We start from the raw sequence: 16,076 nt of genomic DNA, 5'->3' as shown, positions 1-16,076 counted from the left end.
ATGTGGGGTTTTTTTGTTTGCTTTTTTGATGATGAGGCACGTGAAATCTTAGTTCCCTGACCAGGGATGGAACCCACATCCAGCCAGGGAAGTCCTTTTACTTCTATTTAGTTATTTTCACTAGCTTGTTGTACTTTTTAGATCAAACATGTTTTGTTTGACCCATGGTTTGTTTTTTCTATTTATTGATTTGTTTCTGGCCGTGTGGAGTTTTGGTTGTGGCACCCAGGTTTCTCTCTGGTTGTGGCACATGGGCTCGTAGTTGTGGTGCATGGGTACATAGTCCCCCCACAGCAGGTGGGATATTAGTTCCCCTACCAGCGATCGAACCTGTGTTCCCTGCATTTGAAGGCGGATTCTTAACCACCGGTCCACCATGGAAGTCCCTGTTTGATGTCTGGTTTTTAAGATTTTCATTTGAATCCCTTAGAGGAGACAAACTATTCAGGTCATCCCCCCCTACAACTCCCTGCCTCACACATGTATAATAACCTACTAGGTCCCCCTAGACATCTGAGTTTTAGACCATGGTTTGTCTGTGACCACCCACAATGGATGTCATTTACTGAGTATCAGTACTATGTACCAGGGGGCTGCCCTGGTGACTCAGACGGTAAAGAATCTGCCTGCAATGCAGGAGACCTGGGTTCTATCCCCTGCGTCGGGAAGATCCTCTGAAGAAGTAGCAACCCACTCCAGTGTTCTTGCCTGGAGAATTCCATGGACAAAGGAGCCTGGAGGCTACAGTCCATGGGATTGCAAAGAGTTGGACACGACTGAGTGACTTTCATTCAGTCACTCACTATGTGTCAGGCTCTGCAGTAAGCATTTTGAAGCATCATCTCATTTTAATCCTCACCAACTCCTGTGAGAGCTTCTCTGGTGTCTCAGATGGTAAAGAATCTGCCTGCAATGCAGGAGACCCAGGTTCCATCCCTGGGTTGGGAAGATCCCTTGGAGGAGGGAATGGCAACCTACTCCAGTATTCTTGCCTGAAGAATTCCATGGACAGAGGAGCCTAGCAGTCTACAGTCCATGGGGTCACAAACAGCTGGACTGAGCAACTTTCACTTTCAGTTTCTATGAGGTTGATATCATCAAGCCAATCTAATACATGAACAAACCAAGGCTCAGAAGTAGTCCCTTATCTAGTGCCGTATTTCTACAGAGAGGAAGACTGAGAACTCAAACCCAGGTCAGCCTGATTTCAGAGCTCTTTGGGAGTGAGCTTCTTGGCCCTAAAGGTACTTTAACAGAGACATTTAAACCACTAAGTGATCTTGGATAAGTTGTAACTTCTTCCAGCTCTGGATGCAGATATTGGTAAGAGGAGTCTTACTGGATGAGAGATGACATGAAATGATATCTTTTCATCCCTGCAAAAGATCTTACTATAGCAAACAGATACTTTGGCTCATTCCTGCTGAATCCTGACACAGGAAGTATTTTCCAAGAGTAAAGAACTCCTTGTGCTAAAAGGGATCATCTAAATCCAGGGCTCCCCAAACCAGCACTACATCAGAGTCTTCTGATTCTCTTGTGAAATTACAGATTCCCAGCAACTTTAACCCTTATTCTAACTCTGCCTGTACCCCCTAATCCTGATCCCAATCCTGTCTGACTTGAGAACCTTGACTCTTAGGACTTCCCCGGTGGTCCAGCAGTTAGGACTCCACACTTTCACTGCATGGGGCATGGATGTGATCCCTGGTTGGGGACCTAAGAACCCACAAGCCATGCAGTGCGGCCAAAGATAAAAAAGAATCAAGTTCTACTTACTGTAAAACCTTGAGCCAGTCTCTCCCTCTGACTTGACTTACCCATAGTCCAACAGCCAGGACAAAGAGGAAATATAGAACCAGCACTGCGATGTCTCCTGCTTCCAGCGTCCTCCGGGGAAACGCCTCCAGGGGATCTGACTGTGTGAGAGGAGGGCTGCTGGCGCTGCTCTCCATGGTCCTGAACGAACTCTTGCAACGCTGTGGAAGTGCAAATGTGTGTCACATGCCAGGACCCGGTGCCACTCTTCTCACCCTCTCTGTAACTGTCTCCTTGGGCACCCAAGCAGGGAGACACATGTGGAAGGATGTGTGATGGAGACAGACCTCAGGAAGGCAAATCCATCCGTTCTGTCATTCACCAAATATTTACAAGGAAGTCACATCCAATCTACAGTTAATGTTCACCAACCCCACCGCTCACTTGGCAAAACACAAAGAAAAACAAACAGCTTAAGTAATATAGATGTCTCACCACCCTCTTCCACGTATCCAGGAGTGAGAGAAAAACAGGACACCCGAGTCAGCCTGTTTCCCTGGTACCTCGCAGCCAGGTGAAAGTCAAGCCAGCAATTTTGCCTAAGGCTCAGCCAGTCAATACAATCTTGTTTCACTGCTGGATATGCCCATAAAATGTGTATGTTTATTTATTTTTAAATTTGTATTTATTTTTTATTTTGGCTGCACTGGGTCTTCGTTGTTGCGAGTGAGCTTTCTCTCCTTGCAGTGCATGGTTTTTTCATTGTGGTCGCTTCTCTGGTTGCAGAGCACCAGCTCTAGAGTGCACAGGCTTCAGTATTTGTGGCTCGCAGGCTCTAGAGCACAGGTTTGGTAGTTGTGGCCCACAGGCTTAGTTGTCCCGTGGCATGTGGAATCTTCCAGGACCAGGAATGGAACCTGTGCCCATGCATTGGAAGGTGGATTCTTAGCCACTGGACCATCAGGGAAGTTGAAATGTGTTTCTTTAATAAACATGTATATAGCACCTGCTACATGACAGGCATCATCCTAAGTGTTTATAACCTTGCAAAGTGGGCAGCCCAATAATGGGGTAACTCACCTCATAGATAATAACACAATATGATGTTTCATACAAGTGGGTGTGTATAATGACAGACATATTAAGGATTCAAGCCTAAGAGTCATCCAGTTGGCTGCACCCCTTACTGACCCCGAGAGCTTGGACAAATTCCCTAACTTCTCTAATTCATTGCATTGCCATCTGAAAACGGGACAATAAGAGGTTACATTTCACAGATCGTCATGATCTAGTACCTGTGAAGTATGGAGAACAATGCCACACACAGCTGTGCTCAGTAAATTATAGCTGCTATTATCACTATTACTAATTTTCTACAGTAGGCCGTGAGGCAAAGACCACCTAGTTTTACATGGAGGAAAAGAGATGAATAGTATATGAGCTGGGTTTTGAAGAATGTGTAGGTGGTCCTACACGCCATGAGCAGGGATGCGGGTACATTCCAGGCTAAGGCAACAGTATCCACAGACATTAAGATGTGAATAAGCATGTCATGCTTAAGGAACCATCAGATTCTTTCCTGAGGATTAAGACTGGGAGCAGGGAAGTGGGCAGTGAGGCTCATTATCTATGAAGGCATTAAACCAGCTCTTTGATGTCATTCAAAGGATTCTCTAAGGTCAGTAGTTTTCTTTCTACAGAAAGAAGATATCATCATCTTCAGATATTATCCCCTGTTTCTATAACAAATATTTTATAATATTCTTTTTACTGAATACTGAAATGAAACTCACAGATAATGTTACCTACCTACACACATTTAAAACATCAATATAAAGCTCTATTATAAAAGAGAAATAAAAGAACAGCAATTTATGGTTAAAATGATGGATAATTCAACATATAACTGCTCCATCTGATGCAAAGGGGGAGTCAGATCCTTTTACCTATTATACTGAGTAAGCTTTGAATTTAAGAGAAATAAGAAAACTGGAATCCATTTGATTCCAGAAGCACAGAATAAAGTGTGACTCTACAGAGGAAAACCAGAATGTTTAAATCTGAAAAAGAAAATGCTTTGTGATTTTAAATGTTATAAAGAAATCCAAACAACTCCCATGATATACCATGTTTTTATAGAGCCCTCTGAGAAATATCAGAGACAGCCCCAATAAAATAAAAAGCCGGTACATTTTTTAAACCATTTTTTAAAAAAATTGAGTACAGTTCATTTACAATGTTAGTTTCAGGTATATAGCAAAGTGATCAATATTTTCAGATTCTTTTCCATTATAGGTTATTATAAGATATAGAATATAGTTGTCTATGATTTTAATGTAAAGGAAAACCCAGAACACTTGTTTTGTGCAAACTGCAGATAGGTTCTGTGCGCTGTGCTGTGTTTAGTCGCTCAGTCATGTCTGAGTCTCTGCGACCCTACAGACTGTAGCCCACCAGGCTCCTCTGTCTATGGGATTCTCCAGGCATGAATACTGCAGTGGGTCGCCATGCCCTCCTCCAGGGGATCTTCCCAACCCAGGGATCCAAGTCTCCTGCATTGTGGGCATATTCTTTACCATCTGAGCCACCAGGGAAGCCCAAGAATACTGGAGTGGGTAGCCTATCCCTTCTTCAGGGGATCTTCCAGACCCAGGAATCGAACCAGGGTCTCCTGCATTGCAGGCAGATTCTTTACCAACTGAGCCACCAGGGAAGCCCCAGAACTGATAGAACCTGGAGATTAACTGAGAGAGGGGAAGAACTGGGGAGCCATTTCCTGCTTCTTACCAGAGCTGCCCAAAGGTGGAGTAGCCTGGTCACCTGGGTGACACATTCCTGGTTCTTAAAGCAAGGCTTTTCATCTGCAACACTATCGGCATTTTGGATCTCGTATGCAGGTCAGCAACAGTTAGAACTGGACATGGAACAACAGACTGGTTCCAAATAGGAAAAGGAGTTCATCAAGGCTGTATATTGTCACCCTGTTTATTTAACTTATGTGCAGAGTACATCATGAGAAACACTGGGCTGGAAGAAGCACAAGCTGGAATCAAGATTGCCAGGAGAAATATCAATAACCTTAGATATGCAGATGACACCACCCTTATGGCAGAAAGTGAAGAGGAACTAAAGAGCCTCTTGATGAAAGTGAAAGAGGAGAGTGAAAAAGTTGGCTTAAAGCTCAACATTCAGAAAACGAAGATCATGGCATCTGGTCCCATCACTTCATGGGAAATAGATGGGGAAACAGTGGCAACAGTGTCAGACTTTATTTTTCTGGGCTCCAAAATCACTGCAGATGGTGACTGCAGCCAAGAAATTAAAAGACGCTTACTCCTTGGAAGGAAAGCTATGACCAACCTAGATAGCATATTCAAAAGCAGAGACCTTACTTTGCCAACAAAGGTCCCTCTAGTCAAGGCTATGGTTTTTCCAGTGGTCATGTATGGATGTGAGAGTTGGCCTGTGAAGAAAGCTGAGTGCCGAAGAATTGATGCTTTTGAAGTGTGGTGTTGGAGAAGACTCTTGAGAGTCCCTTGGACTGCAAGGAGATCCAACCAGTACATTTTAAAGGAGATCAGCCCTGGGATTTCTTTGGAAGGAATGATGCTAAAGCTGAAACTCCAGTACTTTGGCCACCTCATGTGAAAAGTTGACTCATTGGAAAAGACTCTGATCCTGGGAGGGATTGGGGGCAGAAGGAGAAGGGGATGACAGAGGATGAGATGGCTGGATGGCATCACTGACTCGATGGACGTGAGTTTGAGTGGACTCCGGGAGTTGGTGATGGACAGGGAGGCCTGGCGTGCTGCAATTCATGGGGTCGCAAAGAGTCGGACACGACTGAGCGACTGAACTGAACTGAACTGAATTCCTTGTTATGAGCGGGCTGCCTGGTGCATTGTAGACGTTTAGCAGCATCCCTGGGAGCCACCCACTCGAGGCCAGCAGCACTTTTGCACAGCTGCGGCAGCCACAAATGTCCCCTGTGTTGAAAAGCACTGCCTTAGAACCCAGGAGACTAGAGACGTTCATTTAGAGAAGATGCCTCAGGGGGGCGCTCAGTAGCCTTTAACATCCCTTCCCACAGCAAGTGCAGTACTGAACTTCTCTCCCTGGGCCTGGGCCTTGCTCTTCTGTTGAGAGGATGCTCACAGCTTCTCAGACCTGTGAGAAGATCCAAACAATCACTGATCCATAACACTGATCCAAAGATGGACGGACAAGAGAAGGAGGGAAGGAAGGAAGATGGACCAGCCAGTATCAGGCAAACCCAACTCACTGACCCAGCCTGAAGGCAGGAGTATGTAGCAGAAGCCCAAATTCCATCCCAGGTCATCCCTCAGCCCTCCCTGCTTCAGTCACGCTTAGGTTTTATGATCATTGTCATCAGTCCAATGGGATGGTAATAACCTAACTGAACCAGAAAACTCGCAAGGAGAAAGTGGGAAGGGAAGACTGTACTGGAGAGCTCCCAAGGGTGGAAGCAGAGATTCATAAAGGAGGCTCTAACCAGGAGGCAGATTTGGAGGCTAGAAAACAAGGGGACTAGATGGTCCTTAAGGTCTGACTCGACGGTGAAGCCCTTCTTGGTTAAGCAGTGTTCTTACCGCCACTCCACAGACAAGGAAGTGGTGTCGCATGACTGAGTGCCCGAGGCGGGGCTCAATTCCAGATCTGATTGCAGAACTGTGTTTTATTTTTATTTTTTTTATGTGTTTTATTTTTCAAAATTTTTTTTGACTATGTGGTTTGTGGGATTTTAGTTTGAACCCTCATCCTCAGCAGTGAAAGCATGGAGTCCTAACCACTGGACTACCAGGGGATTCCCTGACCATCCTTTTAAAAAAATTATCATTATTAAAATATAGCTGATTTACAGCATTGTGTTAGTTTCTATATCTGTTAATCTTAAACTCTTAATTCATCTCTCCTCTTTTCCCTTTGGTAATCATAAGTTTGTTTTCTACATCTGTGTCTGTTTCATATGTAGATTAGTTTGTTCATTTTTTTTAGATTCCACCTGTACGTGCTGGATTTACTTCACTTGGTATGATCATTTCTAGGTCCCCCCCATGTTGCTGCAAATGGAATTATTTCATTCTTTCTTATGGCTGAGTAGTATTCCACTGTATATATGTGCCACATCTTCTTTATCCACTCTGTTGATAGACACTTCTGCGTCTTGGCTGCTGTAAACAGAGCTGCTATGAATATCGCATGTATCCTTTTGAATTCGAGTTTTCTCTGAATACGTGCCCAGGAGTGGGATTGCTGGATCATATGTTAACTCTAGCTTTTTGAGGAACCTCCATACTGTTCTCCATAGTGGTTACACCAATTTATATTCCCACCAACAGCATAGGAGGGTTCAGAGACTGCATTTTCAAACGCTTCAACTGCTTTCAAGTACCCTGCTGCTTCCAGCACTGGGGACTTGAGGAAGAGGGAAGCAGCTTAAGGTGGAGATTTATATTGAACTGGGGAGTGGGGCGGCTTGTCCTAAAACTCTGCAGGTCTGAAAGGGAGGAAGGGGAGGAAGGAAGCAGGGGCATTAGACAGACTGGTGAGCCAGCCCTCCCCCGTCCACAGCCCCGCTCCCAGCTGCCTCTTCCAGGCCTCTGCCTGCCAGGCACCGAGAGGGGCAGGAGCAGATAAACAAGCCATTCATCACCGGCTCTGGGAGGCTGGCACTGACTCCAGGCTCTTCTCGAGTCCCAGGGAGGTGGGGCCCTGCCGGTGGCCAGGATGTACGGCTTTCTTCAGGATGGGAATAGGAGCTAGCAACATGGACCAGAGAGGCTGCGGAACCCAAGTGCTGGAGCCTTGGCCACATGTCCCAGGGGAGCCCTCCACATGCCCTCGTACAGCAAAGCCACGCTATCACCATAACAGGGATCATCTCTAAAGCTATTTATTGAAGTTGCGGGCCTGGAACTCAGTTTGCATTGATTCTCTTACTCATCCTGGTCAGCTCAGTGAGGCAAACACACTTGTTGCTGTTCAGTCTGAGTTGTGTTTGACTCTTTGTGACCCCCTGGACTGTAGCCCACCAGGCTCCTCTGTCCATGGGATTTCCCAGACAAGAATCCTGGAGTGAGTTGCCATTTCCTTCTCCAGGGGATCTTCCCAACCCAGGGATTGAACCCAAGTCCCTTGCATTGGCAAGCAGATTCTTTATCACTGAGCCACCCAGGTTATACTTTCATTTTACAGGTGGGAAATGGAGCCACAGTGAAGTAAGAGTGAGCTGGGTTCAGGTCACAGCTGTGCCACTGGCCTCTGGGTCATAGGAAGTGCAGAGGTGGGATTCAAACTCAGGTCCTGAATTGAAGCTCATTGTTACCCTATACTGACTTCTCTCTTTTTTCCTCTCTGCCCTTCTCTCCTTCTTTCTATCCTCCCCTCCTTCACTCCTTCCCTCCATCTACTTGTATCTTTGCCACAAACATTTATTAGGCCCCAGCTGTGTGCCAGGCTCTGTGCTAGGCCCCGGGGGACAAATTGGTGATGACAGTGAAACTGGCCCCTATCCTCGCGAGATCTCACCCAGTCCCCGACCTCATGAGAGCTCACCCAGCCCCTTGCAGCCCCTTGCATGCCCAGAGCTACCCTCTGCACTGCCCCAGAGGGCTTCACTTCCAAGGACGGAACCACCCCGTGGGAGGCCAGGGTTAACAGGAGTCTATGCAAAGCAGGCACTCTAACAACGGCCCTGTTTGCAAGAACACCCTGCCCTTACTGCTGCCAACTGGCCCCAAAACAGAGGAAATTCAGCAAGCAGAGATGGCTGCTCAACCCTTTCCTTCTGGCCGCTTACATAACTTGCCAAAGCAGATGTGGAAATTTTCCGAGCCCCAGTGCTAGGCAAAGATGGGCAAGCATGCCCAGAACAGGGTGGGGGCTCTGACTGTCTTCACTGCATTTAGGTTTCTTAGGCTGGCTCCTCTACATGCATCTACGGGTGGGGCTACATTATATTTCCCCCCACATTATTCTTTACGATGTGTGTGCATCTGAAACATTTCATAATGAAAGAAAAAGAGACAAACGGAACAAGATTTACAGCATAAAACCATACATGTATGTTAAATATGGATACATGCTGATGGGAAAAATAGTACCAACTATTTTGCCAGGATGCAGGCCTATTTGCTGAAGAATAACAAACCCATTACAGGGACAGAGAATGAGAGAGATGGAGACAGAAACCAGGGAAGAATTCTGCACTGGGTAAAGATGACAATGACTGTCTAACTACAAATTTCAATTATTGGAGTTTTTAAAAACTCTCTGGGAAATAAATGCACTTCGATCACCTGTAAAGACGTTAGAACTGCACTGCCCAGTTCAAATCCCAGCTCTACCTCTCACTAGCTCTGTGATCTTGAGCAAATAACTTCTCTGAGGCTCAGTTTTCTCATCTATAAAATCGGGATATTAATCAGGCCTATGTCACAGTTTTGCTAAAAGCATTAATCAAGTTCATTATAGAATGTGATCAGACCTACTAGATCTGACCTCGTCCTTCTCTCTTTTTTTTTTTTTTTTCATTAAGCATTTATTTATTTATTTTTTACTTTTTGGTCACTCTGAGCAGCAATGCAGGATCTTAGTTCCCCGACCAGGGATCGAACCCAAGTCCCCTGCAGTGGAAGCACAGAGTCTTAACCTCCGGACAACCAGGGAAGTCCCAACACATTCTTCTTGTAAAACCATTAAAAGAAAGAAAAAAAAAGAGAGAGCATGGACTCTGTGGTCATGCAGATCCTGGCCTCTACGTGTATGAATCTCATTTTAAGCACATAGCGTCCCTAAGAGGTCGAGTTTCTGGTTAACCCCACAGAAAGCCCAGGCTGGGGCCCCAAGGCCACGCCACTGGTAAATGACTGAACTGGGACTTCCAACCGGGGCTTGATCTGCAAGTTCTCAACTACCGCTCAGCACGTGGGCCCTTAGCAGGGAAAACTGCAGAGGTGACCACACGGGCCCACACAGGCTGTACCTCCCAGGGCCGGCAACCCCTCACACCCTTTTCTTCCATTCCCCTGTGAAGGTAACTGCCCCCTCTTCAGCCATAAGCCTGGCCTTTGGCTCAAATTCAAGATGCTGATGGCAGAGACAGCCCCATAAGAGGGAGGGGGTCAGTACTGTAAAGGCTGAGCGAGGCCATCAGAGCCTCAAACAGCAGAACAGAGGACGGAAGGAGGACCACTTCTGCCTGCCCAGACAGCTAATGCCACACGGTTTGTTAGGAACAGATCTCTAGAAAGAGACCAGAGGACAGATTCTGGGGATCTCTGGGCTGAAGCAGAGACTGGGACTGTCCCTTGCCTGTTAGAAAGAGCCACCTCCCCGGTCATTAGCTAGAAAACCATGGGCACGGTAGGGCCTGACAGCTTTCCACAAAGAGTCCCTGTGGGGTTAACAGGTGTGAGTACAAGGGACCCTCGTGTGAGGCTTCTTCTCCAGCCCCTTCCCCACTTCAGTGATGACCTTGTCTCATAGCTCCTAGAGAGAACAGATGTCAAAAGGGCACCTTCTGAGCCCAGACCTGTCCACCCAAGTGCTGGCATGGAATCTCTCATGGAGTCTCAGTCGTCATCTCAAAGGTAATTCATCCAACATAGAGACGGTGATCTTCAAGGGCTTCCAGTCCATTCCATCTCCCTAAACGGCAACTTCATCCACTCTGCTGCTCAGGTCAGAAGTCCGAGAGTCATCCTCAAATCTTGCATCCATTCAATTTTACATTCATTCATTCTTGCATTCATTCACTCATCCAGTGGCCTATGAGCACATCCAGGTACTGTGTCTAAGCACCAAAGATGCTAGGCCTGGCAAACATACCAAAAAAGACATTATAGTGTCTCTTGTTCAACTCCCAGAATCTCAGTCTCCCAGAACTGACCTCTGACTCCATTCTGTTGTATGTCCAAAGCAGAGCCGGACTCCATCTATTTCCTCTCACTTTACTTCTCTGGCTTTCATTCAAGCCACCATCACTGGTGTCTAGAGCAGAGGAAGAATCTTGCCTCCCCAGTGCCACTCTTGCTTCCTTGGAATCCACTCCCTTCACATGGAAGCCAGAGAGATCTTTGAACATAAATCAGATGGGTTCCTTTTCCTGCTCAAAGCATCTCAGCGCCTGCTGACTTGCTCTGCCAGCCCCATCTCACCCTGGTCTTCTTTCTAGCCCATGGGTGCTACTTCTGCCTCAGGGTCTTTGCCATTCTGTTCCCCCCACCTGCCATGCTCTTCCCTCTTGGCTTGGTGAACTCCTACTCATCCTTCGGATGGCACCCTACTGTCTCAGCCCCAGAGGAGTCTTCTCTTGGCTTTAGTCTAAGTTGGATGATTTGCCATCATAACAAACACGACTTCCCATCACTGTTGAATCAAGCAGGACATTTGATTTGTACGATTCTCTCATTCCCACTCATTCCCACTGCAGTGTAAGCTCCACAAAGGCAGGGGCTCTGTCCATCTCGTTCACATTGTGTCCTCTGAGCAGGCACTCAATGTGTGCGAGCTAAGTCGCTTCAGTCATACTTGACTGTTTGCAACCCTGTAGACTAGAGCCCACCAGGCTCCTCTGTCCATGGGTTTCTCCAGGCAAGAATACTGGAGTGGGTTGCCATGCCCTCCTCCAGGGGAATCTTCCCGACCCAGGGATAGAACCTGGGTCTCTTATGTCTCCTGCATCGGCAGGTGGGTTCTTTACCACTAGCACCACCTGTGAAGTCCCCATGCACTGAGTAGACTTGTATAACAAACAAATGGGGGATTTTCTGAGCCTTTGCTATATACTCGCAATTGTGACCCAGCTTGGGACTGTCCTGGGGGTTCAGTGGTTGACTGCACACTTCCAATACAAGGGGCGCAGATTCAATCCCTGGTCAGGGAATTAGGATACACACACACACACACACACACACAACTGTGACCCCCTCCCCCACCGACCACCACCCAAAGTCATATCCTCAAGATGTCCAGTGAAGGACAGCATCTCTCCCACCTGCTCCCCAGAATCATCATGAAGACACCTTTTGAAAACCAGACTTGGTGGATAAGCTCGCCGCTGTCCGAGCTGAGTCTCAGCTTCTCCAGCTCACTATCTGTGCAGCCTTGGGCGCGTTTCTTTCCAAATCGGTCTCTGCTCACTATCTGTGCAGCCTTGGGCGCGTTTCTTTCCAAATCGGTCTCTGCTGTGAGTTAGGGTGGCTGGGCCAGCCATTCCGGTCCACCACGCAAAGCTCTCTGCACGTGCCTGCCATGTATCAGTGACTCCTATTTGCTTGCAGTTAACAGCAGTCGCATGGAAGTCACAGGCAGTGCCCCCTCTACCCCCTCACCCCCTCACCCCCCAGCAGTGTTTCGCTGTTTATGTAGGTATTTTTGCACCTGCTTATCTCCTGGGGCCTCATAAGTCCACTACACCTGTGGCTGGGCTGCGCTGATTCACACTGTCAATTGACAGATGAGGAGAAATGTTCACTCCAGGAGCCTGAAACCGGGTAAGTGGAGGATCTGGGACGCCAGCACGGCGTGCTCGGGCTGCATCAACCCGTGTGTGGGGGGCAGGACTAGCCCCCTCCCAGGAGAGGAGCTCTGCGCCCCCCCACCCGGTCCTTTGCCAGCTCTGCCTCCGGTCCCCGGAGTAGCTGCCCCCTGTGTGTGTGCCGAATGGTTATCAATTTGGGGGCTGCGGGAGTGGCGGACGGAGTCTTACCTGTCTCGGTGCAGGGCCAACCTGCCCTGGGTACCGGTGGCGGCGGCGGCGTCTGAGGCGGAAGGAGATAGAAATGGCTGTGAGGTGGGAGAACCTTCTGGGTTCCTTTTCCCTCGCAGCCAGAGTTTGAAAAGACAGCGGTGGCCTTCCCTCCGGCCCCGCCTGCTGAGAGAGGCTCCTCGAAGGTCAAACTCCAAATTCCAGCCTGGGCTTACTGCAGGGGTTAGAGGAAGCGTCAATGATCTCCCCCAGGGCGGTAGGAGAGGCCCCGGGCCAGCCCCAACCCTGAACTTGAACTTGAACTTGAACTCTGAGCAGGTCCCAGAGGGGAAGATGGGCTGACCTGAGCCCCGCCCACATGGCCCCACCTCCTCACCTGGTGGGGGGCCCATGGCAACGAGGGGGCGGGCAGCGGCTGCCGCCCGGGGCGCGTCCTGCCCGCTCGCCCACTCTGCCACTGGCCCGCCTCCGCGCTGGGGACAGGCGGGCTTGGGACGAGCTGGACGCGGGGGAGGGGAGAGGCTGGCAGGGGACGCAGGGGACAGAGGGACAGTCCCAGGAGGGCACTCGCGGCGGCCCCACCGCTGGGACAGCACCAGTAACAGTGACCACCTTTGTTCGATTCCTTTGCCCTGCGCTTTCCAGACCGAGGCAGGACAAAGGCAGGCGCCTGGAGCCCAGAGGAGTTGTCAGGAGTGACTGAGCCCGTGGCCGGGGGCCCGCAAGACCAGGACAGGCAGTAGGGGACCGCGGAAGGCTTGCACTGGATGCTCAGAGCATTCAAAAAAAATTTTTTTTTTTAAAGAAAAAGGATAGTTACTAGCGTTTGCAAAACAAGGGATTGAATGACTCTGGATTTCCCAGTTTACCAGAACAATCTGAAGATCTGGCCATTCCACATGGCCGCAGGACAGCCACTGGCTAGAGCAGGGTGCTGGCCGCCTCCCCACCACCACCACCACAGAGGCCACCTCCGGCCTCCTTCCCTTGACCTGGGCCCTGGGTGGGGGCAGCCCCTGGCTCAGAGCAGTTCAGAAAGCATGGTGAGAATCGACATGCTCCAGGCTCCATTCTGAATGCTTCCACATCTCTGCTCACTTGGTCTTTCCAACAAGCCTCCTGGACTGATAGTATTATGTCTATTTTACTGATGAGAAGACAGAGGTAGAGATGGGTGAGTGGCTTGCCCAGGTCACCAGCTGTGAGTGGCAGAACCAGGATTTGAACCCAGAGCGTTTCTTCCAGAGCGCTGCAGGGCCTGTGGAGGTGGCGTAGAAACAACCTCAGTGGACAGAGGCGGCCTGGATGCGCAGACACTCAGCGATTGGACCGACATCAGCATGAGCAGGGGACCTGCCTAGGGCGAAAGATGGACAGAAGGAACAGCTGGAATCAGAAAAGGTGGCTGGCGGACAGACAGCCGGGGAATGGACAGTCTGTGACTGCAGACTCAACACCAGAAAGGCAGAACAGGCTCCATCAAGCCAAGATCCAGTCCTGACTTCGTAGGGGCATGTCTGGGGGATCAGGGGCATGTTCCCTGGTTACAGTGCTACAAACAAAGCACACAGATGGGTGAGAAAGCAGACGGCACCGTGGTGGGCAGGAGAGCTACGGCCCAGCCACGACTCAGCTCCAACTGGGGGAACACAGGCCAAATGGGGCCAGACCTTCAATTGTTCTGGAAAAATGACAAGTCCAGAATTTTAGCCTTATGGTTATTTATCTATGAGGGCTGATTGCGGCCCACTGGTCCCTGGAACGTTGCTTCCTACAGTTTCTCTCATTGTCCAGCTTCTTTGGCTCTTGTTCGATACTGTAAAGAGTAGAAAATGAGGCTTCCCTGGTGGTTCAGTGGCTGAGACTCTGCACACTCAATGATAGGGATAGTGTAAATGGACAAAATAGGTGATTCAATAGTTAATTCCATGACGGGAGTGTAAGTAGAAAAAATATGAGAGACCCTTGTAAGTTAATGATCACTCAAGAGGGCAGGTTTGCTCAACCACAAAATCAAGCTGACTTGCTTAGCAACAAAACCACATAGCAGGAGCATGAGACATGTCCCCACTGCCCCCCAAAAATGGTGGCATGAGACCACATACTGCCCAGTAAGCTCAGTAAGTTTATGACCCCCTGAGATAACCTCTCTGCACACTTGAAAAACAACAATTTGACCATGTGTATGCTTGCTTAGTCACTCAATCATGTCTGACTCTTTGCGACCCTATGGACTATATAACCCCCCAGGCTCCTCTGTCCATGGGATTCTCCACACAAGAATACTGGAATGGGTTGCTATTTCCTTCTCCAGGGGATCGTCTTGATCCAGGGATTGAACCGGCATCTCCTGAGTCTCCTGCACTGGTGGGAGGACTCTTTACCACTGAACTACCCACAATAATTTATAGAACTAGCTTGACCAACTCAGGCTGACCAACTCAAACCTGAAGGAGGAGTTGATGATGGAAGCATGACATCTGTTCAACAAAGACAAACAAGTTCTTCTCCACCTCCCACTTTCCATTGGATTATGAAACTGTAGCCTCAGTTCTCAGGGAGCAGCATTTCTCAGTCACCCACTTGTAACCTTCACAAGCATCCTATTCTAATAAATCACTGCTTATCTATCACTTTGCCTCTCACTCAATTCTTTTCTACACTGAGACATAAAGAATTATGGTACCAGAGTCCTAAGGAGCACCCCCTGAAATGACACCTAACTATTTCACCAACGCAGGGGGGCCTGGTTTGATCACTGGTCTGGGAACTGGATTTCATATGCCACAACTAAGATCCCACATGCCCTAACTAAGACCTTGCACAGCCAAATAAATATTTTTTTAAATAGAATAGGAGAGAGGGTGGTGCAACCGCTTTGGGGAATCTTTTGGAAGTTTCTTATGAAGTTAGCATATTCCTACCCTCTTGCCCAGTTGCTTTGTCGTGTCCAACTCTATGCAACTCCAGGGACTGCAGCCCGCCAGGCTCCTCTGTCCATGGGATTCTTCAGGCAAGAATACTGGAGTGGATTGCCATTTCCTTCTCCAATCTCTACCCTTCTCTAGTTCATTCCACCACTTTTATCACTGTAATTTGCTTGAGGGAAACCATGATATATTTTTTAATGGCCCTGGCACTGAGCCATACTGAGCCCAGTATCCCCAAACTGACACCTAAATTGGTCCCAGATGGAAAGGGGAAACTATTGCTCTTACATTGGTCTTTCCTTCCTGCAAGCCTAATGCAGGTCACATGTGAAGTGGTTTTCCATCTCTGAGGACTAATCTCTGCTGACAGTGGCCTGCATGTCACACTGAGTCTCCTGAGCTGGACAGTCTCTCTCCAGAGAACTGATAGGTGGGGTAGGGTGGGGGATGGCTGACGGAAAATAGTGAAAGTGTTAGTTGCTCAGTCTTATCTGATTTTTTGCAACCCCATGGACTGTAGCCCACCAGGCTCCTCTGTCCATGGAATTCTCCAGGCCAGAATACTGGAGTAGGTTGTCATTCTCTTCTCCAGGGGATCCTCCTGACCCAGGGATTGAACGTAGGTCTCCTGCATTGCAGGCAGATTTTTTTTTTAC

At 48.5% G+C, this 16,076-nt stretch overlaps 1 protein-coding gene across 2 annotated transcripts in view; it reads right to left on the bottom strand.

Moving 5' to 3' along the window:
* The window catches only part of SLC5A11 (solute carrier family 5 member 11), a 57,347-nt gene extending 44,372 nt beyond the window's left edge, over positions 1-12,975 (bottom strand). The window contains exons 1-3 of one of the 2 annotated variants that reach the window (XM_070779833.1): positions 12,867-12,975; positions 12,491-12,542; positions 1,821-1,979 (exon numbers count right to left, since the gene is read on the bottom strand). In XM_070779833.1, the coding sequence (XP_070635934.1) occupies positions 1,821-1,955 (135 nt within the window). In that variant the 5' untranslated portion in view covers positions 1,956-1,979; positions 12,491-12,542; positions 12,867-12,975. Of the gene's footprint in view, positions 1-1,820; positions 1,980-12,490; positions 12,705-12,866 lie in introns of both variants that reach the window. The other variant, XM_019988403.2, reaches the window with a different exon arrangement.
* Positions 12,976-16,076: the final 3,101 nt, after the last annotated feature.

The sequence above is a fragment of the Bos indicus genome, chromosome 25 (assembly GCF_029378745.1).
Source record: "Bos indicus isolate NIAB-ARS_2022 breed Sahiwal x Tharparkar chromosome 25, NIAB-ARS_B.indTharparkar_mat_pri_1.0, whole genome shotgun sequence".
Lineage (NCBI taxonomy): Eukaryota > Metazoa > Chordata > Mammalia > Artiodactyla > Bovidae > Bos > Bos indicus.
This window is presented reverse-complemented; position numbering and strand designations above follow the sequence as displayed.